The sequence below is a fragment of the Falco rusticolus genome, chromosome 3 (assembly GCF_015220075.1).
Source record: "Falco rusticolus isolate bFalRus1 chromosome 3, bFalRus1.pri, whole genome shotgun sequence".
In the NCBI taxonomy this organism is placed as follows: Eukaryota; Metazoa; Chordata; class Aves; order Falconiformes; family Falconidae; genus Falco; species Falco rusticolus.
The window spans coordinates 80,651,522-80,676,741 of NC_051189.1; the positions used below are offsets into that span (position 1 = coordinate 80,651,522).

General features: G+C 37.7%; 1 protein-coding gene across 2 annotated transcripts in view; it reads right to left on the reverse strand.

Annotated features, from left to right (window-relative positions):
* Positions 1–1,320: 1,320 nt before the first annotated feature.
* The window catches only part of ABCA13 (ATP binding cassette subfamily A member 13), a 200,360-nt gene continuing 176,460 nt past the window's right edge, over positions 1,321–25,220 (reverse strand). For both annotated transcript variants that reach the window (XM_037381325.1, XM_037381324.1), the window contains exons 57-61: positions 22,972–23,075; positions 20,260–20,352; positions 5,394–5,499; positions 4,410–4,547; positions 1,321–2,884 (exon numbers count right to left, since the gene is read on the reverse strand). In XM_037381325.1, the coding sequence (XP_037237222.1) occupies positions 2,795–2,884; positions 4,410–4,547; positions 5,394–5,499; positions 20,260–20,352; positions 22,972–23,075 (531 nt within the window). In that variant the 3' untranslated portion in view covers positions 1,321–2,794. The remainder of the gene's footprint in view (positions 2,885–4,409; positions 4,548–5,393; positions 5,500–20,259; positions 20,353–22,971; positions 23,076–25,220) is intronic.

Sequence of the window (25,220 nt, forward strand, 5' to 3'; positions counted from 1 at the left end):
TATTATTATTATTATTTAAATTTTAAAAACCCTGAAAAATCTTCAGAAGACTTTTCTTGAAACTTACGTACGTCAGGAATGCAGCAAGTCAAAGAGAGGGAAAATATCCTCTAAGACAGAGCCCAGTACTCTGGAACTCAGTTAGATTTTGACCTTCTTCAGCCATAAAGGATTGGTAGACAGACATTGTTTGCTACTTGCTGAATTAAATTGGCTCTCCTGAGATGCATATGAAGCAATTTAAAAAAAGAAAAATACTGTTAACTGAATTTACTCAACCATCAATCTGAAGTAAACTTTATTTACTGTATTCATCTATTAAACTAATATAATCTTTCACATTTTAATCAGAAAAAAATGACATTTAATTAGTGTTACACAGCCAAACCTTGAAAAAGCTCCCCTATCTAAGTATTCAGCTAGGCTACTGTTTTTCAGTCTCACCACAGTGAGTCTTGTATGTTTTTATGCTTCCCTTGGTCTAAGCAAACTGCACGACTGCTTTATTAATTCAGCTCCCTGGCACATTTCCTAAGCAGGAATGGGCACTCATGTCACAGTTTCATACAAATGAGACTTTTTGGCTCAACTGCCTCACACCCCAAGAACTGGCACCATCTCCTTTCCCAAATCCATCCTCTAAATTTCCTTGTGTATGTTTCATATTTTAAGGACTTGTGATGGCTGAGAGATATTAGTTTATGAAAACAAACAAAACCCAAAAAAGGCTAATCAATCATAATGTCAGCAATTTACAAATTAACGTACCAACAGGAAAAAAAATAAAAAAGCTCTGTGCACGTGTTCATCCCATACATTCCCTTCTACTTTTTCCATCTGAGCAAGGGGTCCAGAAATGTTATTCTGTTGAGACATAACTCAAAGATTCTTGGCTTTGCCTTGTACCTTCAGTTTCTTCCACCCTAAGATCCTGAAATAAAGCAGGACAATCTCAACAGCATAACCCTATTTCTGCCCAAATTTCCTACATCTGCCGATGCCTTCTTTCACCTCCACTACTTCTTTCACACTCTGCTTTGTAAGATTGACCTTTTTTTGTTCTGAACTGGGGACTTCAGAAACCTTCCACTCTCAGCCTCGTGCAGAAATTAAAGATAACCGGTTTCACCTCAAACATGGCCACCCCATTGTGCCATGGCATTTCTACCAGCATGGTGACTGTTGGGATCTAATGGCTCTCGAGTGCTTTGGATCTTGAGGACCATGGCAGAGCTCTAATATTATGCAGCAGACTGTACATACCAAGCCGTTGTAATGATAAAACAGTTTCATAAGCTTGCTCACTCTGATCTATATGTACATGCAGATCAAGACTGTAAATCTTCTTTTTTTTTTTTTTTTTTTTTTTTTTTAGTTTTCCAGGATTTAAATTCACCTTTATAGAAATAGGTAACCTGAATTCTGACTTTAAAAAAGCATAGTGGGCCAAAAACTCACCAACGAGTCAAGCCTCAATAAACTGTGTTCTGAGTCAGCTTGCAAACCCTAAACCACAAGAATATATTTTTTAATATTCCATCATGGTACAGCAAGGAATTAGAGCAGCAGCACTGCAAAATTGTCTATTTAAAATCAAATTCTTCCATCTTAAAGTAGACTTCCCCCTCCCCTGCCTACCCCAGAATTATATTGCAGCAACTCACTTCTAAGCCATCGGTTCTACAATTTCAACTATCAGAAAATGTAGTCTAATAAAAGTGGCATCAGCCACTTTTCACAGGAGCTGCGAAGACTTGTTTTGAAAGAGGAAGCAGTTTACTCCAAAATTTTTGGTAATTTTTTCTCCCATTACAATACACAAGGAGATTTTATTCATTAAATATTCACCTATTTTATGCATGTATAGGTTGAAGGCTGTGGCATGGCCTTATCTGAAGTATCTAGCATCATAATATACATTTATTGAAAAGTTCGTTGATCAATGTCTGAATGCTTATCTTATTTTCCTTTAACATGCCTGTTAAACAGCACTTTGACTTCCTTTTTGCAAAAAAAAAAGAAACAAGATAAGAAAAAGGAAATAAGTCATTACAAAGATACTTGAGAATTCCTCCAGCAGCAACCTGCCGGCATAAGGGAAAACCCATTGTCAAGTATGATTTATGAAACCTTGTTAAATTTACTTAAGATAACTGGGGGCAGACTAATATACTAATAACCTCTTTAACATAAAACCTTATGGAATATAATGCATCCTTTATATAATAAAAAAGCTAATTTAGCTTGTCACAACACAGAACTGAATTAATACAGAAGTCAAAAGGCTCTCAATCTGTGCCATTAAATACAAATATGGGATGATAGCCCAGCTACTGCTACCATTCAATGGGGTTTTCTTGTCTTATAATGTAAAAATTAGATATTGAGTGTGCATACAAAAGATTACTGTAGTCGAATGTAGAGTCACCACACACAAAAAAAATCTACTATACACTGTGACATTTCATGACATTACAAATCACCCTTTTTTTTCCTTTTTTGATTTTTTTTAATACACAAAGCTGTATTAATTAGGCCATTTATGTTATAAAATTGCAGTTAATTAAAAATCATTACTTTTTGGCATATTTTTGGTCTGTATGTAACCAGTTTCTTGTTTTACTCAGAACTGGTAGCATTCCTTCTAGCCTACAAATGCAAACTCACCTCTGCTTCTACAATTTGTTTCTCATGCACAGATTGTAAACAGCTGAAAATTTATTGCATGTAAAATGGGCATATGTATACACAAATACACACACACATGCTGCTGAAGCTGCATTCTGTTCTGAGCCTAGACTGGCAGGTGCTCATGATGAACAACAGGAGATTCTTGTGAAGAATGTGAGACTCCTTGCTGTTGTGTAGCAAAATTAATGAATACCTGTAAGACATGAAAAAAGTAGGACTTTCAAAATAACAGTACTTGAACTGAAACTTCAGAGACGTAGCTGATGACATTTTCAGTTCTTTTCCTAAGCTTTAGTGACACAAAAATTAATAGCTGATGTTGAGGAAACCTCTCTAGAGGTATGTTTTGTAAACTCTAGAAATAATTCCTCTTCACCTCTCCAGCTAACACAGTGCTTGACAAATTGTAAAAATAATGGTAAAATTACTTAGCAACTTATGTATGAAAATTATATTGCTGCACAAGTTAGTGGGAAACAATTGTTTTAGTTTGCTTCAAAATGACACACCTAAGGAACTCAAGCCTGCTGTTTCCATCAATAACCATCATAGATGAGGGTTCAGCTACTTCAAGGTGAAAGTGTACTTATGAACGTTGCAGTGATGATTCGATGACTAATGTAGCTCCTTTTTTTTTTTTTTTTTAACAGACCTTACTACAGAAAGGCTTGTTTGCTTTTTAATCACACATCTATCTGACAGCACGGAATGCAGAGGGAAAGATGGCTATTCTTGATTCAAATGATCATATTCATATGCAAACAAAGTTAGGATGTATTATAAGGGTGTTTGTTACTCAGGAAAAAGATTTCCCTGTTTAAAACTGACACTCAGTCAGGGAAAGGAAACAATGGTAGGTGACTGAGGTGATGAATCACCATGAATAATGGAGAGGAAATAAGCTTGAGTGAACAATGCCTGAACAATCAACAGGCTGAAATTACCTTATTTTCAGCCTTTCAGTGAATAGATCATTTACAAGCAGTTAATAGATCAGTACAGATCAGAATACTTCATTAATGATTTGCACATGAGAAAAAGGAATAAGTTCACACCATCTATCATAGAAAATTAATATTTTGACTAGATGCAACTCTCTGAGTTTGTAGAATACATAAGAAGTTGCATATGAAGATGCTGTAACACATCACAACCACCCAGAAATTCCATCCTTGCCACAAGTCGGTTCTTTCTTTCACCCAAATAGGATTTCACAGCCTTTGGTAGTGGGATCTCTTCTGTCTGTTTGTGTATTTCTACTGTTCCCTAACGTTCAGTGTGACACTCACTGCAAAAGAAAACTCTCAAAGGAAAATGTCCTTGTAAGCCTAAGTTTTACTGTAATTCACAGGGACTGGTTCAACCTTTTCAAGGACATTGGTAAGATCCCAACTTTTGGACTGTGAAAGTAGCGGTTCACAGTCCCATCTTCTTATTCCACATAGATCTAGATGCATCTAAGCACTGATTTTCCTTGCACACAGTACAAACATAAGGCTTACTTGCAATGCTTTTTTTGTGCTCCCCTTCAGTGTAAAAGCAGTAGGGTTTATGAAATTACTGTGTAGACCTCAGATGGCTTAAACTGCTGGTTTATCGCATACATTTGGGTGATCCAACAAACGATACAGTATTCTACTACATCAATAATTACAATACACAGCATATTTAGACAAAAGAAAAAAAAAAGAAAAAGAAAAAGGATAAAGAAAAAATACCTGCTCTAATGTGGTTTGGCTAATGGAGTAGTGTTTGATGGGAAGAAAAGCTTTGAGATTCTCTAGGACTCTGAAGAGCTCTGCTAAGCACCCTTGGCTTCGTGGTATGAGGTACTCGAGCAGGTTAAGATGCTGTCCCTTAAAACAAGCAAAATTTATAAAAACAGATAAAAGCAAATGCACATTATGACAGAGTTACACTTGCTTGTAACCAGTCTAGCTTCAATGGGCTCTCATTGCAGATCAACGTGTAAAATGAGAGCTTTTAAACAAGGATATATTTTGTCTACACTGCTAGCACAAAGAAATTATCAGACTCAGAGCACACATTTTGTGCATGTTCTGAGATGACATTTTGTTAATTTCATTAAAGGACAATTTTGTACCACAGATTCAAGGCAGTCTGGGAAAAGGCTTAGCAAACACACACACGCAAGCTTATATACACAAACAGGTTTGTATCTAACGTAGTCACAGTTTTACATGATTCTTTTCCTAAACATGAATAAAGTAAAAATAAAACCAAACAACAAAATAATTAAAGGCCTTTGAGAAATTTTCTTTGAGTGTAATTACTATAGGGCTTTTGTAAGGCTTCGTATCAAATAAAAGAATCTCAGTAAAGACTGACACTTATCAACTCTGGACCATATCAGAAAGCAATCAAAGCAAATACGCTTGTTGACTACACTGCACTCCTACTCCAGATGAACATAAAGGCAAGTTCAACTCATCAACAATAAAATCAAAAGGAAATTTTGACTCAGAGAAAGGGCCTATTTGATTACATGACTGTTTGGAGTTGATTTTATCGATATAACAAGTCAGATTTGTAAGTATTGCCTAATAGAAAAATAAAAAGGATGCTCATATGTAGTTTTTCAAAGAAGATCAATATATCCAAATGTGTATATATTGTTCTTACCAGCCCATACTTAATCGTGCCATAGAAAAAATACTATGATGATAATGTTTTAGCTGTACCTTAAACTGTGTTCCAGGAAAATGCAGTTGTAGACAGTCCAAAATCTTTCTTTGATAGCTTATTTCTTTATTAAGCCAAACCTTGACAGAATAGCCATTTCCAAACCTGAGAATGATACACAAAAACATAAAGCCATTTGTCTACATTATGAAGACAGGAAGAACATTTGCTTCAATTGATTTTCCTGTGATTATGTCAAATAACATCATGTATGCCTACTGTATTATCACTGTGATTTTGGTATTATACTATTGAACAACAGGATTTCAATGAGAAAGTTGTTAAATTAATGATAACAAAGAGAAACAAAAAAAACATGTGTTATGCCTATGTTTTAATTACTACAGGATGTTTCACTCTCCAATGTACCTGAACTTATGTTAACTAAACTATGCTTTAATTGCTGTAATGCTTGGAATGGTTAGCAAAAAGCTATGATTACCAATCATAAATACAGAAAGAAAGAAAAAAAAAAAAGTTCTTTAACTTTTTAATGAGAAAAATGGGCCTGTAGCATTATTTTTCAAATCTTTTAACAAAGATGCACATTCATATGCATATTTCAGCAATGTGAGTACAACTGTGTCTCACAAATACACAAAGACAAATATAGGGGTATTTAGGGAGATGGCAAAGTTAATGGATTTTCCTTAGCTCTATAACCACACAATCTGTCTCAGAATAATTTAGGAAATGAACTTCTCTTCCTCAACATACATGTGATAAAAGTTAAGTACAGGCAATCTAGCCAACACATTATTTTTTATTAGAATTGCTCACTGCTGATATTTAGATGGGGAAGCTGCAATAAACCCATAAACACTGAAATGGCAACCATATTCTTATGCACATTGCTTAAGCAATGGAAGTTACACTGCACCAGTTCCAAGAGCAACATGCAAGGGCAGGCATCAGCAAAGAAACAAGGTGACACAGGGCTGCTGCTGCATCCCTGCCCTCCCATCTCTCCTTTGCAGCTCTGCATCTTCCCATTGGGTCCAGCTTGGTTAATTGCTAGGGAAGAAAGAGCAGCAGGAGGCAAGTCAGAAGAGATTTTCTCTGCCACTGCTATTCCCTGTTGCCAGTGAGCAATCAAAAAAAATAAAAGTAGAGCTGGTAGATGGACAGGGAACTCAGACTGCACTGCCACGTACCATTATACCATTGCTGGTAAAAAGGAATAAAGTCTTCACTAATTTCAGGGGAGGGCAAGTTTCCACAATGAAAAATTCTAGACTGTGGATTTTATTATGTGAAGAACTTCACATGAATTTAAAATATAATTTCCAAGGATGTTATCATGCAAGACTTCTATTTCTTTCATAGAACCACAGAAATATTTAGGTTGGAAAAGACCTTTGAGGTCATCAAGTCCACCATTAACCCAGGACTGCCAAGTCCGTCACTAAACCATGTCACTAAGCACCGCATTTATATAGTTTTTGAACACCTCCAGGGATGGTGATTCCACCATCTCCCTGGGCAGCCTGTTCTAATGCTTCACCACACTTTCAGTGAAGAAATCTTTCCTAATATCCAATTGAAACCTTCTCTGGCATAACTTGAGGCTGTTTCCTCTTCTCCTGTCACTTGTTTTCTGGGAGAAAAGACCTACTCCCACCTGATCTATAACTTCCTTTTAGGCAGTTCTAGAAAGCAATAAGGTCCCCCCTGAGTGTCCTCCTCTCCAAGTTAAACAACCCCAATTCCCTCAGCTGCTCCTCATAAGACACATTCTGTAGATCCTTCACCAGCCTCATTGCCCTTCCCTGGATACGCTTCAGCACCTCTACATCTCTCTTGCAGTGAGGGGCCCAAAACCGAACACAGTATTCCAGGTGCCACATCACCAGCTCCGAGTACAGGGGGGCGATCACTGCCCTTGTCCTGCTGGCCACACAGTTTCAGATACAAGCCAGGGTGCTGTTGGCCTTCTTGGCCACCTGGGCACACTGCTGGCTCATGTTCAGCCGGCTGTCAGCCAGCACCCCCAGGGCCTTTTCCTCCAGGCAGCTTTCCAGCTGCTCTTCCTCCAGGCCTGTAACATTGCCTGGGGTTGTTGTGACCCAAGTGCAGGACCCGGCACTTCTCCCTGTTGAACCTCATACTATTGCCTTGGCCCATTGGTCCAGCCCATCCAGACCCCCTCCAGAGCCTTTCTATGCTCAAGCAGATCAGCACTCCCCCCACAACTTGGTGTCATCTGCAAAGTTACTGAGGGTGCACTCAATCCCCTCATCTAGATCATTGACAAAGATACTAAACAGGACTGGCCCCAGTACTGAGCCCTGGGAACATCATTTGTGACCAGCCACCAGCCAGATGTAACTCCATTCACCACCACTCTTTGAGCTCAGCCATTAAGCCAGCTTTTAACACAGCATAGAGCACAACCATCCAAGCCATAAGCGGCCAGTTTCTCCAGGAAAAGGCTATCAGAGACAGTGTCAAAGGTTTTACTAAGGTCAAGGTGGACAAAATCCACAGCCTTTCCTTCATCCACTAGGTAGGTCACCTTCTTGCAAAAGGAGATCAAGTTTGTCAAGCAGGACCTGCCTTTCACAAACCTATGCTGGCTGAGCCTTATCCCCCAGTTGTCCTGCACATGACATGTGATGGCGCTCAGGATGATCTTCTCCATAACCTTCCCTGGCACCAAGGTCAGGCTGACAGGCCTGTATTTCTCCGGATCCTTCTTCCTGCCCTTCTTGTAGATGGGCATCACATTGGCTAACCTCCAGTCTTTTGGGACCTCTCCAGTTTGCCAGGACTGTTGATAATGATGGAGAGCGGCTTGGTGAGCTGCTCTGCCAGCTCCCTCAATACCTTCAGGTGGATTCTGTCTGGCCCCATAGACTTGTGCATGACTTTGTGTAGAATGAAACCATAGTTGCCTACACTTTAGGTATGACACTGGCAGCTTCTGCATAAAAAATTGCACTGTATGAAAAGCTGCATTACAAATACATTATTGTAGGTTTTTTTAGTCTTTGGTTGGTGTTTTTAAGTTACTTTATTGTTGAAGTCAAATGCAACCACTGAACTGCTTAAAACAGAGTAAGAAGAAACATTCCTGATGGCAGTGTCCCATGTCTTGGTTCCTGAAGGATGTTACATGAATTAAGTCCTATGGGTCTGTGCTGCAGGGTACCAAATATTCAGTGGGCAGTGTGACCTGATAGATGAACAGTTACACCAAAGGGATCCAGGATAAGGTGGAATCCGAAGCAGTGGGTGGCTGATTTGCTTTACGATGATTTACTAACACATAACACATCTCTAATTAAATGTTTTAAATGCATAGCATCTTCCCTGAAGAAAATACATTTGACAATAAAAAAAGATGTGACAAAGACAGATATAGTTAACAAGGGTGTTCAATTTAGTTGGCAGCCAACCTGAGGCAACGTTTTACAAGAGATCATTGATTCTGATAAGTTTTCTGGTATCTCTACACAGCCACCATTGAATTACAGTTTGAAAAATGCTGGCTTATGGAGATGTTAAACAGTCTTATAAAATGAAATTGTTGTATGCAATGAAATTTCCAAAGAAAATGAATCGAAATTCTGATCAGAAAACACAGATAAGTCTGTGTAACTTTGATTTAATTCTAAATTGTGAACGGCATAAACACCAGCATGGTACAAATAAGAAGCTGTAAAAGATTTTTGTCTTTTAGCTAGTCAAATTATGATGCTTCTATACCTTCATTTTATAATTCATTTTAGTACAAGAGCTCCCTGTATAGAGTAAGCTGATCAGCAATAAGCATTTCCCCTTGCTATAATCAGCAAGCTGCTTTCAGTAGTGAACTGAGGCAGTGGAAATTGAGTTGACCATTTTTTTCACTCTGTTTCCCTCTCCGATTCAGACAATATAATTAATTCAGAAACCCAAAGTGGAATTAGAGAGAAAAGCACAATCTGGTTTGATTAGCGCTGTTAGGATCAATCCTTTAGCACCTGATAGTTCAAGACCTAAGGAGGGAACCATTATCATTAAAATGGCATAAGTTGAGCCAGCACACCTGTTCAGTAGCCATCTGCTGCAAAAGAATCACTATCTCTTCAAAAATATTCAACAAAAATATATTCTGCTGCTAATTTCTATCACATTAGTTAAAAACACCTGCATTTCTGTTGGGGTATACACACATACGAAAACACATATTCTGATAAAAAAAAATATTTTTCCTCTCTATCCTTCCTCTTTTCCCTCAAACTAGTTGCTCAAGCTTGACTTTCACCTCATTAGTGTTTCAGGGAGTATTACTTATTGAGTGCTTTACCTACTAAAATGTCACCATGAGACTGAAACTAAAATATAAATTCCCAGACTGATTGTAAACTAATTAACTTGAATATTAACAGCAGCAGCATCTTCAGAAGCATGAGCTTAGCAAGGACTACAATCACGTCCAAGAACTCCACACCTTTAACTACATAGGTCCTGAAGCTAGCTGAGCAGCTCAAATAACAAGGGAACAAAAGGAACGTAAAACGGTAACAAGGAATGGAACAGTTCCTGTATCAGGAATTATTACATAGGCTAAAACTTTTCAGCATTGAAGAAAGATGACAAGGTGGTAGAAAGGTGTTTTTTTTACAGAGCCCAGAACCATGACTGGCCTAAGGAATGTAAGTCAAGATTCTTCATTCTCCTATGTTTCTCATGCAAGAACAGGGGGCATACAATTAAACTATAGGGAGGTAATGCAAAATCAGTAAAAGGAAGTAATTTTCCTTACAGCACATGGGGAAGCTGTACACCTCATTGACACAGGATGTGCTGGATGCCAGAGCTGGATGTGAGTTGAATAAAGGATTTGAGAAATTCAGGAGGGGGGAGGAAATCCACTAAGACCACCCACCTCTGGCTTAGTAAGCCTCTAAGCAACAAATTGCTGAAGGGTGGTTGAATAATGTGGAAAAGTAACTTTATGTGCTTATCTCGTTTCTGTACTTTTCCCTTCTGGCTGCTGTCAGAGAGAGGATACTGTGCTAGACCGTTCTTTGCCCTGATCTCACAACTCTTTCAGTATAAATATCACAAAGAGGTCATTAGCCTGGGCTAATGGCCCAAATGGCTCCTCAGTTCTCAGAAGGGTTTTGCAGCACATGATACGGTTCCATAGCCACATGGCCAGCAATACAAAGATAATATAAAACTACTTCAGATATGTGTCTAAAGCTGCAGTCACACATGGGAATAAACTGTGTCCAGATCTGTGCTGATAAGGAAGTCCCCTGGCTGCTTTCCTGGTGGTCTTTCTAGCCTTGCAATGGGAATGGAAGTGGATTTAGTTGCCCAAAGGCTGAAAATTCTCATAAATACCAAGCAGAGGGGTTGCCACTTGAGGTAAAGCAAGTAATACTAACAACTCAATGATCCCTTCCTGCCTGTTCCTCACAGGTCCTTGTTCAGAGCTTTGAACTGGGGAAAGAGAAGCTGGTGAAGCGCAATGCCTTGTGGCCACACAGCTGAGCCAACACTTGGCTGGTCACAAGGGGTCCCTAGAGATACTGACCAAGTGTGTTTTGAAGCTTGACCCATGAAATCCGGTTTTCATTGAGGGGTGAAAAAGCAAGTACACTATTAGCAGACTTCTATTTGCTTTAAAAAGAAAAAAATAAACCTGTATTTTAATTTAAAACACTTAACAGTTTGCTTGTCTGCAAATAAACCTAGAAAGCACTGTTTTAACTTACAGAACAGTCCCAAATGACCACTTCATTGAACCACACTCTTCCAAAAGCCCATTTAACATCTCTTTTCTCCCCCAATCAAAACTGCTGAATGTAACCTCAGCAAATCAAGAACATGGCCCTATTTCCTAAACCTTGATAAGTAAGAAAAGTTTCTAATCATCCATACGTTTTGGGGTTTTTTTTCCCCCACTAATCAAAGATTATATTTCCTGGAGAATGTTGCGCTAACATCAAAAAATTACAGCTCCCAGAAAGTTTACTGGGAGAAATATAATGTGCATACTTCACGTTTGATCAAAAGATGACTCCAAAATGACATTACTGGGTAACAAAATAAAAAATAATAAAGAGACATTGACACAATGTCTGCAAGGAACTGCATTTTTTAGAATAGATGCCAGAAATCAAAGCGCGGGAATAATTTGTTACTGTGCTGTTTGCCCCTCTGCTTTGGTTTATACCCATTTGCAGACATACGGTTCTACTTTCCTTAAGTGAATAGCTCTTATCTAGACAAGCTAACAGTTATTCCAGTATGATTGCTGAGGCATGGGATACAGAGTCAGGTCATTCCCCTTACAGCCCTAGACACAAGTACAATATACAAAAAGAACAAAACTTGAACAACATTGAAAACAAAACACTTTTCAATGTTTAAAAAAAAAAATGAAATTAAAATATAAAAAAAAATGCATCACAGTTTAATATAATTTTAAATCAGAAAATAAATTTAATTATTTCATCTATTAAGTGGCAGTAAAGACAATATCTAGGAAGGAAAAAAGGTTATTAAATCTGAAATCATTGGGTTCTAGCATTTTTTTTAAAAAAACAGAGCAATGCAAATATACTATCACTTGCAAAATGTGAATTCCTTTTGCAGTTATTCAGAACTATCTCAGTCTTGCTGAACAGATAAACTTGATTAGATGTAAACATACATAACAAATTATAAAATCTGTCTTCCATATACTATTCAAAGATTTTGTTTCATCATTTTTTAATTGATTACGATTTTTCCAGAGTAAGAATAGAAACATGAAAACAGTAACTAATACAACAAGTAACACTTGTTCAAGTATATTGTACCTGAACTATTCATTTACAGACACTCCAGGCTTTCATAAAAAGCCATGTAAAGTTAATTTCTGTATTCAATATCATTGCCATAACAGTGACAGCCTCAGTTTATGAACAATGCAGGGTACAACTTTGCCTAGCTCTCTGCGTGAAGGCATTTAAGTGCTTGAGCACAATTTGCAAATATGTGGTAAAACCCTCCAAAAATCTTGTTATTTTTTTGTACATGTGCACACACAAATCTGTCTGTATACAAGCTTGTATGCCTGCACATACATACAAGTATCAGAGATCTGTTACTTTTGTATTATTTATATATTACAATCCCAGAGAAACAGGAACAGCAGCACTGTAATTCTACGCAAGACTGATGGCACAGCCTACAAAGAACCAAAACTGTTTCCGCAGCTTCTGGGCATCAAGAATTAAAAACCAGGAGGAAGTAACTTTATCATTATGTTGGCATTACTAATTTCTGGCCTACTGTTTTTTTAAAGTTAGTTTAAAAAAATAAATAATCAGGATGTTACATTCTGAAATGTCTACAAAAAAAGCCTTGTCAACACTTCAAGGCTAAATTCTCATGTTAAAAAGTGCTAGAATGGAGACCAGCTATGAAAATAAAATTAAAATAACTGGTATTTTTGCATTATGTAATAAGCTTTAATAGCATCATCACATAGCATCTCTTCATGAAATCCCTATCATGAACATCTTACAAGATATTTTGGAGGTACCTACTCAGATAAGTAACCTTATTTACTACAACATCTAGAAGATCATAGAATCACAGAATCATTTAGGTAGGAAAAGACCTTTGAGGTCATCAAGTCCAACCGCTAACCCAGGACTGCCAAGTCCGTCACTAAACCATGTCACTAAGCACCACATCTATGTTTTTTAAACACCTCCAGGGATGGCGATTCCAGCACCTCCCTGGGCAGCTTGTTCCAATGCTTGACAACCCTTCCAGTGAAGAAATTTTTCCTAATATCCAATTGAAACCTTCTCTGGCACAACTTGAGGCTGTTTCCTCTTCTCCTGTCACTTGTTGCCTGGGAGAAGAGACCTACCTTTACCTGCCTACAACCTCCTTTCAGGCAGTTGTAGAGAGCAATAAGGTCACCCCTGAGTGTTCTCTCTAGGCTAAACAAACACATTTCCCTCAGCTGCCTCTCAGAAGACGTTCTCCAGACCCTTCATCAGCTTTGTTACCCTTCCCTGGAAATGCTCCAGCACCTCCATGCTCCTCTTACAGTGAGAGGCCCAAAACTGAACACAGTATTCCAGGTGCAGCCTCACCAGTGCCAGGTACAGGGGCACAATCCCTTCCCCTGTCCTGCTGGCCACACAGTTTCAGATACCAGCCAGGGTGCTGTTGGCCTTCTTGGCCACCTGGGCACACTGCTGGCTCACGTTCAGCCGGCTGTCAGCCAGCACCCCCAGGGCCTTTTCCTCCAGGCAGCTTTCCAGCTGCTCTTCCCCAAGCCTGTAGGGCTGGCTGCATGAGGTTGTTGTCACCCAAGTGCAGGACCTGGTACTTCTCCCTGTTGAACCTCATACAACTGGCCTCAGCCCATCGGTCCAGCCTGTCCAGATCCCCCTGCAGAGCCTTCCTGCCCTCCAGCAGATCAGCACTCCCCCCACAACTTGGTGTCATCTGCAAACAGTTTAGCAGATTGATGAGAAAAGGGAAGAGCGTGTTTCATGTTTCTGGTACAGCCCTGGGGAATCGAATCCTACCCTTCCACACCAGTATACTTGTGTGAACTGTGGTAACTCAAAAAATTTTCACTACTGCTTTCCTGTCTTGTTAAGGGCCTACCTTGAGACCTAGGGCTCCAATTTGCAGACTGAATTTGTAGTACTTTCAGAAAAACAGCTACAGCTGCATTTAACAGACATTATACTTTGAACACAATGTCAAACAAATGGAAATTATTTAGCCTTAGCTGCTCAGATTGACTACCCAAATCCTTTTAACTTTAAAATCATGCTTCAGCTACTCTTCCATAAAATGGGAATAATTATTTCAAATCCAGCTTACCAGAAGTATTGTGGAAAACATAGATGTTGATATTTATGAAGCCCTTCTCCAATGAATGCTGATAATACTGTATTTAGAGACAGATTTGAAAAATGTCTGGTAAAACCAGTACATATCACATACTAAGGAAAAAGGAGAATATGAAATCTTAATTATCTGCTGCTCATGGAGTGAAAAAGTACACAGATATAATGCAATGTCCTGTGGAAAACAGAGATTAAAAAAGTATTGCAATGCACATACACAGTAGGGCTGAATTAACGTTGCACAAAGTTTTATGAGAGTGCAAAGACATTGCTCATTTCTGAACTCTCAATCTGTGTATTTCTAAAGTTCTAAGAAGTCTTTTCTTCAAGCTTTCCTCTATAAAGATAAACTAATAGATGCATTGCATGAATACACATCCACTGCCTTAATACAATTTTCATGTACAAAAGGAATTTGTTTTCTAATCAACAGGAATAAAAATTATATCACTTCCATATTTTATGGTATGTAAGAAACTTACTGCTAGTGTATCTGTCAGTTCACTAAAGGCTGAAATATTGATGAGATCTTTAAATTTAATCCTCTCTTTTCCATTTAGAAATCTACATGTATCAGTTTGAAAAAAGCAATAAAATATTCTCAATCAACCTTTTAAAAAAAAGTAAAGTGTAAATATCTTGCTAACACATTTTCCATTCTAATGCTGCTATAACAAATGGATTAATTGTTGAGTAATTTAATCAGATGGCTTGCTGATAAAATTTGAGAAAAAATTTGATGTGTGTCCAGCACTTGACAAATTGGTATGGGTTTTTCAGCTATAAGAAATCTGTCCAGATGGCCCTAGAATGAAGGATAGTATTCAAAATGTTGTTCCCAGAGAATTGGCCAGCTGTATCTAACATGGAAATGCTTCTGTGAATTTTTAAAAAAACATTAAGTATAATGGAGAGTACTGGAGAGAGCATTTAAATGCAATCCATTCACAATTTAGAGTAATTGACTCAGTTGGCAGGAGTCATCTGAAATTAGGTTTTAACGGGCACAACTGCTAACACATTTATCTCATACAAACTACATCTAGAACTAAGATGCTAACTTTTTGGAAATTGCCCTTCAGTTTGCTCTTTCCAGCTAACACCTTTCTTGGCATTATTAAGAAATTTGCCACCTGCTTCAAAAGCCTTTCAAAGAAGTCCAACACTTATTATGCTACTGAGAAACATCTGAGGGCACTTTAAGTCTGTTTAAACATAGATAAATATAGTCAGGGCTCAACAGTTGGGAGCAGAAACCCAAACACCTACATTTGTAGTGAGAAGACATTTTTGGATGAGTGTTTTTTAACAGGCTTGCACAAGAGCTGGAAAAATGAATCAAGTCCCACACATTAGAAGCAGCGTCATTTTTTATATCCCTATGAAGTTTTTATGTTTCACATTAGCATCTTCCTGGAGCTCACTGATACCCTTCATAGCAGAATTTTGTACCACCATCTGACAAAGCTGTATTCAGTCCAAGATTATGGTGTTTCACATCTGCCAAGGGCTGAAAGTGTAGTGAGGAGAAAGCTGAAACTTGAAACTTCCCACCACAGCAAAGAAGGAAATTTAACATGGCCCCAAGGAAGAACCATTAAGCCTGCATCACACATCTATCCAAAAGGTGATCATAATTTAGACTTTACAGGATGGAACGGTACTAAAGGAAAAACAAATAAAACAATTCTGATTATTTCCATCAAGACAGACAAAATGGCCAGCCACGGAAGAAAAAATGTCATTTTAGTGGATGTAGCTGCATTTAAAAGAAGAAAACAATTCTTGAGACATGCAAATGTAATTGCATGTAATATCAAAATATGCTTCTTCTGTTATTTCTTACAATACAGGACTCATTCTATCATAAATAAAAACTGTATGAATGTTTTCTTTGGTTTAAGTGTTCATACAGTTTAGATTTCTTTCCTTCTTCCAAAGTTCAAAGCTGGATCAGGTCACTTGATTTTAAAATTTGTTCAATTTGATTTGTAGAAACAAATTGAAGACAGATTAAAGGATATCAAGAGCTACTTATAAATAAGAGCAAATAAAAAAAAAGCTGTAAAATCTAATAGAAAACCCATTATAATCTACAACTATGGCCTCCATTAATTTATTTTGGTACCATTCTTGCCTGTTAATATAAATATGTATATTACTAGCATAATTTGTTCACACACATAGCTAGTGTGTGAACACACCATTAAAAACCAATTTTTATGGTACGAGTAATTTAGATTAAATCAGAATCAGCAAAATCAGTTTTTCTTATACTTTCCTTCATTTACATTGCTTCATGGAACAGTTTTGTTAAGCAAAATGTAAGGGGATGGTGCCAGGGACAAATATACGAGGCAGAGCTAATTGCAGGAACACACTCAAAAATAGAACGGACTAGTGACCGTATCAGTGGAGGTGTTTGTTAAGGAAAGTGTTCTGCTGGTAGGTGTTTCATAATAGTAGATTTAGAAATACTTACGGTCTATCATGTTAGAAGGAGCAATGTTTTGCTCTGTATGGCAGTGAGAATAAGGCTATTAAATCACAGGGAGGGAAGGAAAACAGGATGGAAGGAGTAACTGACTCCTTTTTCAAGTCCTCAAAATTGTTCAGGATGCTTACAATGGAGTGGAAAGTGAGAAAATGAAAATATTAAAATCATTTAAAGTTTAATTATTTCATTGGTTTTCTTTGAAGTAACAAGTAAAATAATCCTGCTTCTGTTCTCCTTTCCCGTCTCATATAGATGCAGAAGTCCTCCATAAGGTACATGGTAGTGTATCTGGAAATGGTCTTCAAAGAAGTTTGGAATATGAATTACACAGAGGTACCGAGTTTTTAATCTCCTAACAATTACTTTATTTATTAGGTGTGTGGTAGCCTGGGATTTATGATAGCGTACTGTATTGGCAAGTATTGGATGGAAGTTGGGAAGCTAGAGTAAGCAACAAAATAATAGTACAGGGAATTTCTTTGGCTTCTGCCCAGCACTTAGCAAAGATTTTCCAAAGAAAGCATGGAATATCTTTACTGTATACTTAATGTAAAAAAAAAAACAAAAAACCCACCACACACAAAAAAAAAAAAAAAGTGTGTATATATATGAGGTTTTCCGACTGTGCTCTCTACAGTGGCTTTGCTCCCAGAAGCAAAGAAAATGAATTTGGCAGTCAGAGCAAATTCAGACAATTGCATGCTTTTAATTAATTTTTTTGATAAAGCTAGTGGCTATTTTTTTCATAATAAAAAGTTCTAAAGTTTTAGAAAAATTCAATAGGTTCCTGAACAATAACTGTGGAAAATTTGGAGACTAAATCAATCAATAAGCTAGGAGTTAAAGGGATTTTAGTTCTTCCTTAAATGAAAAAAACCTTAGTGGAGCTTCAGGTACGTGGTTTCTGTGGAAAGCCTCAGCCATATCTGTATCCAGCACACATATAATCCCACATGAATGCCACTGACATACATTAAAGAACTGTCATGGCAATACAAGGAACACAAACCTACTGATAGTATGAAATATTCTTACCGTAGAGAAGGTGTGCTTTTTCAACATTATAATGATTTTAATCAATTAATTGTTATTAATATGATTGCCAAACATTCTTATCATGGTCTTGCTTTGGAGAATTTAAAAGCGGTGCTCATATAGCCTTGACTCCTGAATGGCTATTCTGTGAATGTCTTGAGATCTTTACAAATAATTTGAAGATCCTTGTAGTGTGTCAAATAGTTTAGTCTTCTGCATTGATCTGCTTACTGTGATCTGAAAGAGGTGTATCTACAGACACAGTGCAGCAAACTGAAAAATAACTGTCCTATTTATATGAATATGGTGCATACTTATGAGTATGCTTATGATGCTTTGCTTCCTAAGAAGGTAGATGAAAAGGTGCTGTTAAAGGAAACATCAGGAGTGGCAAAACAATGACAAAGTCACTGAGAAGATAAAGGTGAAGCTAGTATTTGTGGAATGTCTGATTTTGCCCTCTCAAGGTCAAGCTTGAGAAGACAGAGATGCACTTCAAAGGATTTGAAACATTAAAAGGGGAGAACTGCATTTATTCCAGCTAACTTTATGCACTCAGCTGAAGTGCCTAATACCATTTTTCCTTATTAGGAGAGACACACATCTTCAAAAAGCAGTTTTGCCTGTCTGAGGTGTGCACAGTCCTCTACAGATATCTGTCTATCTTACTACAAAAGGACTAAAGGGTGGGTATTGTGTCTGGCTCAGATGGAGTTAATTTTCCCCATAGCAGCCCTCATAGTGCTGGTGCCTTGTATTGGCAGCTAGAAGAATGTTGGTTAACACAGCAGTGTTATGGCTGCTGCTGAGCAGTGCTCGCACAGCATCAAGGCTGTCTCTCCAACATTCCCCAAATCACCAGTAGGTTGGGGCTGGGCAAGATCTTGGGAAGGAACACAGCTGGCACAACTGACCCAAACTGATCAAAGGGATATTCCATACCATATGACATCTGCTCAGCGATAAAAGCTCACAGAAAGAAGGAGGAAAGGAGAACATTCATTATTTACAACATTTGTCTTCCAGAGCAACCGCTACGCATACTGAAGCCCTGCTTCCCAGGAAGCAGTCAAACATCTCCTGCTGATGGGAAGTAGAGAATAACATCCTTTGCTTCCACACACAACCTTTGCCATTGCTTTATTAAATTCCCTTTATGTTGACCGATGAGGGCCTTTTTCCATCTCATTTTCTCCTGAACTTGCCCAGCTGAAGAGGGGAGTGATAGGATGGCTTTGGTGGGCACCTGGCATCCAGCCAGGGTCAACTCACCACAGGGTGCCTGCATTTCTGCTAAAGTACTCCAGCTAGTGGGACAACAGGCCACATTTTGCTATGAAATTTGGGAATAAGAGAGGATGGCAAAGACAAAGAGCTAGACTGAAAAGAACCAGAAACTGCTGAAGAGCCGTTGACTTCTCATGCCTCCAGAAATTGAAGAAGATACTCTCTGAAAGGTATGCAAACATGAAAAGAAGGCTCAGACTTTTTTCACCACCCAGTTTTTAAGGTCTCTAGCTTAAAGTTTGTCTTGAAAAAAACTTGGAAGGAGAAAGCAAAGCTTAAAGTAAATGTGAATCGGGCCAATCATGCTAATGTAGCTGTCGAACAAGGGCCTACCGTTCTACCCTAAAGGAAGGACAGAAAGCCAAAAGTCCCCTCAAGGGACAAGAAGTTGAGACATGGATAAATTCTGGCCTATAACAATGGCAGACAGCAATTCCAAAACATTTCTATACAGCTTGCTTACATTGTCAAATGCATCTGCACTTAGTGCTGAATGCCGAGCTAATACAAAGCAGTGTAGCTTTGCTGCTTGTAAATGAGCTGCATCACTTTATACAGCTGACTGTCTGGGTGTCATAAGAATTCTACTTACTATGAATGTAAATGATCTAGCTATAAGTTGTAGCAACTTTCCCCACAGCTTCTGATCCTGTTTCCTTTATTGTGATTTAAGACCATCCTCTAAATAAACATCCTCATTAACACATTAAATTAACTGGAGAGCAAAGTTCAAGCAGAACAGTCTCTCATGCTCACCATGAAAAGGATGCAGAAAACATAGCATAAATATCCGCAGTTGCCAGTGAATTCAGTAGGAAACAGAGATGGTTCAAAAGTGTTTCTTCCTGCTACAAGATATCCTCACAAGGTACCCAAGTGTATTTCATCTCAGCATGTTGAACCCTCGTACTGTTTTCTCAGGTTGAGTGCAGAAGTGCTTCATTTTAGACACAGATCTGTCTCTTTCAATTACTAGTGCAGACTACAAAGCATTTTAGGAATGCCATACGTCAGTTTAGCTTGCTAAGAAATCCTAATTGGCTTTTTTTTAACTTCAGTGATGGCAGGGAAAGAAAGATGTGCTTAGCAGTTGTAAGTATTTATGCCTTGGCACTATTAAACTGTATAGCCAGCTCTTAGATTGAATGTAGCTACAGAAGGATTGATATTGACATATAATACCTGTTTTTAATGTGTTGGGGAGAACCAAGACACTTGAAACTTCCATTGACCATAATAGCAAGCCGTGTGCAGAGGGCTTCACATTCTTCCATACTACAAAATCAAGTGGTGGGGGAAAAAAAAAGAATTAAAAGAATAATACTGAAAACAGAGAACATTATTTATACCTAACTTTAATTAAAGTGGAAGGAATCTGGACAGCTGCAAAAATGAGTACACAAGACCTTTCATTTTAAAAGCAACAGTCCAAATTGTAACCCTAATCAGTACATACCAAAGGTTACTACCACATGACAGGTAGAAAAGAGAGCCCTAAAATAGAATTTATGTTTTTATTCCAGAACCAATTGGAGAATTCTGGTCACAAAGGTTTTATTACTGCAGGCACATATCTCAGAAATGTAACTGTGAGAGCCATGAACTCTGTTATTCCCTGTACTATCTGTTTGTGGTCATTCTGAGCTGAAGGATAGAGGGAGAAGAATGAGGTAAGTTTGTTCAGCTTGCCTCTTTCATAGTACATATACTTAGAAAGTAGTTACCTATAGTCTGCAGGATAGAAGAAGGTACAAAACACTACAGTCTAAATGGAATTTAGGACATGGAAATGCAGCTGAATAGAAAAGCACGATCCTGTTAGATGCAATTGCTTCAGAAAATAAATAACTACTGCTTCAGATAATAAATAATAACTTTGATATGTAAAGCTTAGGGCAGATGGGCTGCCATTCTACATATTATACAGAATTGTGTGAGCAGTTCTTCCAAAGCATCACTTTTGACATAGGATACCAGTCAGGACAAATCCATCATTTCAAAGAGGAGTCAAAGTCGTTTGATGTTCCTGCAATTCACTGCATGCACTCCCCAACCCTTCTGAGATAGCTAAACAAGAGCTGTCTTGTGTACCTCAGCCATGTGCCTGATCGAATTAAAGTGCTTTTACTGAACAAGCATGGCAACTAAGTACCCTCCTAGGAACAATTTCCTTAAAACAGGACAGGAAAATGGTGTGAACAGCCAAAACACTACATTTAAGAGAGATGGGGAGAGGGCTTGCTAACACATCTTCCCAAAAATCAGGAAGTTAGCCGAGTCTCCTTGGGGTGCAGTAAGTCGTAATGCTCCCCTAGGTATAACACTCCCCAGCTGTGGCAAAATAACACAAATTTAGGCCTGTATGAACAGTTAATATAATCTCAGTCCTCAGTTTCTCAAAAAAAAAGCTTTTTCTCTGAGAATTAAGTATGATAGACATCCAAAACTAAGTTTTACACAGGAAATTATCTCTATACATTATGCACTTATTTGCTGATATGCATGAAGATTCACTTTGTAAGAAAAATCTCTTTACTTATACAAGTATTCTTTGAAAGAATCTCAAATAAATCTCCAATCTGGCCTTCAGCAGATAGTATATGTAGTATAAAATAACTTCTCCTTCCTCCGCCCTAGCACACAATGTCTTAATTAGAAATGAAATGTGTATACTATCACTGTACTCATATCTGCTTCCAGTCATTAATTTGTAGTAGCTAAATGAGTACTTAGTAACAATTTGATGGATTTTTTTTGTTTGTTTGTTTAGAGCATATTAGTAGTGAGACGACAGGTCTCTTCTGTTTAGGTGATGTTTGACAACTAAGGGTTCTTATCTGGACTGAAAAGTCAAAGCACACAGTTTACCAAAAATCAGTCAATTCACAATGCATAACTTGCATTCCCTAAATGAGTGAGCTGGTAAGCACTTGGGGGTCAAATACAGATATGTAATTTTCAAGATTCAGCTTTCATAAACAGAATACTAGAAACTTTTGAGAGCATTTTTCCATCAATAATTGAGCACATGTACAGAGACAACAAATACATTTTGAGAACCTCTGAAAAAATTTAGCAATATCTAGAAGAGACTGAGGGAAGTTTTGCTGGGTTCTTTTAGTGATTCATCTATGCTTCAAGTCTCATTTGGTCAAAATATTACATTGCTGTTTTGATTGATGAGTTCTGTCCTCTCTGGGCATCATTTAAAGCCATTTTATGTATAATTATATATACTATACTATATTCCTTAAGGGAAACTTTTTATTCATTCCATTTTACTGTAGATTTTACAAAACAGTATCTTTTCTCCATTAAACTGATACACCAATGACCATATCAGAGAATTGACAAGATAACTAATGTGGATAGACTCTTCTAAGAGGACAAGAGTCACTCTACCATTTCCAGTAGTGCATACAGAGAATACCTGAGGTATCTGTCTTTAGGATGCCATGGCATACTCTTTTCATACACAGATGCAAAACAGAATCCTTAACAAAATTAGAAGAGGGCTTTTCACTCTCACCTCCATTTTTAAGGATTTGTAAAGTGAACAGCGACAAAAGAATAAGCTGGTGTTCCAAGCAAGAAGAGACACTGAAACATTGATTATAAAGAGCATAGAAAAGGAAAAATTCATTGCATCATTTCTTCTGTGACTGCAGCCTCCTTGAGCCACATTCTAATCCTTAAAAACTGAATATAAAAATTATTTAGAATTTACACAGGTTCAAGTTTCATGAGCAGGAAGGAACTGCATAAAATACCAAGACATATTTCACATATGATACCAGGGTGAGCATGCCTTCAGAATATGCTCTTCTGCTCTCAGTTGACAGCAGGTGAGAAGAAAGAACAGGAATATTCTGGTTGCTTAGATAAAGGTCTTACCTGTGGGATGTCAGTACAGCTGCACAGCCATCCTGAACTTCCTTCAGGATGGTTTTCCAAAGGTAGCGTTTAGAGCAGGGATCCATCCCAGAGCTGGGCTCATCCTATAAGAAAAATGAAAATGATGATAGAGCAGCACGGGAATAGCAGCTCCAGCCCAGCATGAAGAATTAACAAAATGCACAATAAAGTAATATATTTTTCTCAAAAAAGTTACATTTTCAGGAGGCCACTTTAAAGACACCATGATCACTTTTTTGCTTTAACACTATAGTTTAATTTCTAAATTTATAGAAGGCACTTTTAATTAATTTTGCATAGAAATAATATTTATATATATTATATAATTCTATATTAAACTATGTTATTCATAAATATACATATATGTGCTTAATAATAACATATATACACATATACCTTTTTGAATAGGAGAGAATTGCGGGTGTTTTTCCTTACTTTCTGGGAGGGTTTGGTGCCTGTTTTTCCCCTGCATGCACATCTGCCATGAGCACAAACAAATGGAGAAGTTGTGTAACTCCTGGCTGCCTGCGCTGCCCATCCCATAACAAGATGTGGACAGGCAGATCATATGTTTGGAGTCAACATCCTCCAGCAGTTACTCCCAGAGTCCCTTTGAGGAAAACTCCAACCCACAGTGGGGAGAATCCACAGGATTAGATAATAACCCAATCAGTGCTGCTCAATGCAAACTGTCTGGCAAACCCATTTCCCACTTGGATGGCTTTCATGGAGAAAGAAGTGCAGCTACAAAAACTTATTTTCCCCTTCCTACCTAATCCTGCTGTCCTCACTAAATCAAATTTTGACTTCACCTACTCATGGAAGCAGAAGGAAGGATATCTGATTGCCAAAAGTAAATCTCTGTCACTACATTACTAGGGAGGAAAAAACTCTTCCAGTTGCTTTTTATATAATGGAATTTCATGAGAGTTATCAGCATCTGTTAGTGTTGTATTGCCTTAGCCAATGTATGGGCAGCAAGGAATCCCAGCTGAAACTTGGAAGCAAAATTGTCAAGAAACAAAGCAAACAAAACATCCAGTTTGATGGCAGTTTTGGTGTTTAGCTACCAATGGAAGATGTGAAAGAGAAATCATTTCAATAGCCTTTATTTGTGCACAGCTAACAAAGAAAACATAAAAAGCAATAAAAATAAAGCAGCTCATGCTATTACTTAAATTTATATTTATGATCTTGGATGTAATCTAGTAGCAGATTCAGTGATTTACATTGGTGTGTTTGCTTGCAGACAAAAAAAGAGTGCCTTTTAAAATACTGAATAACTCTTTAAAATCTGCTAGCTTTCTAAAGCCAGCCAAATGTTTTAAAGCATTTAACATGTTTAGATATTTTTCTTTCATCTTGTCACTATATACACAATAGTCTGTGCCCTGTAGCAAGAAGTAGGCTGAAATGGATACTTGCAGTAGCATGCTGTCATAAAGGCATTAAAAACAGTTGGAGCATTTTCTAAGATTGGGAAAGCACTGATTTAAGATTATCTCCTCCTTTTACTAACTGAACCAGGGTCAGTTTAAGCATAAAATGTAAATAAAATAACTCAACTCAGAAATGAAGCAATGATAGGAAGTTAGAAGAAACAAAATGTGTCTGATCTTCTGAAACATGAACCATGTGAGAACACCAGTTTAATTTGGTTCTACTTAGTCCATCTCTTCTCGGAAGCACTAGCTTCCACCCCAGCTCTGGGAAGCTGATTCCCTCCCTCTGACAGTTTTGAAAGGTTTATTCCACTATTGAACTGGTTTAGCTCTTCCCGGACAAGTCTTAAGAAAGGGATGTCCAATCTTCTCTGGTAAAACAATAGGTAATGATAAGAAAGAGAATGCAGTGTCATAATGATGCAGTTCCCAAAGCTTTGTAATACCCTGATCTTCAATACAAGAGGCATTGTTTAAACTGGAAAGGCCAGTTTCAGGCTTAAATGAACAGTAGGATGCAAGCACCAAAACAACTTGTGATAAATAATTTAAATTAATATCATCCAGGAGTATTAGTTTGGTTGTATGGTTTGTGAATCCAACAAAAATATAAGAACTAGCCAGATTTATGAAACATGACATGGCAAGGAATATGAATATCCTTCCTGAAAAAGACTGGTCAATAATTAATAACACCAGCTCCAAATTACTAATTAAAATTAGAATTTTCCTTCTTAAGGAAGCCAGTAGAACGTTCATATATATTTTTTCATCTTATATACAAAG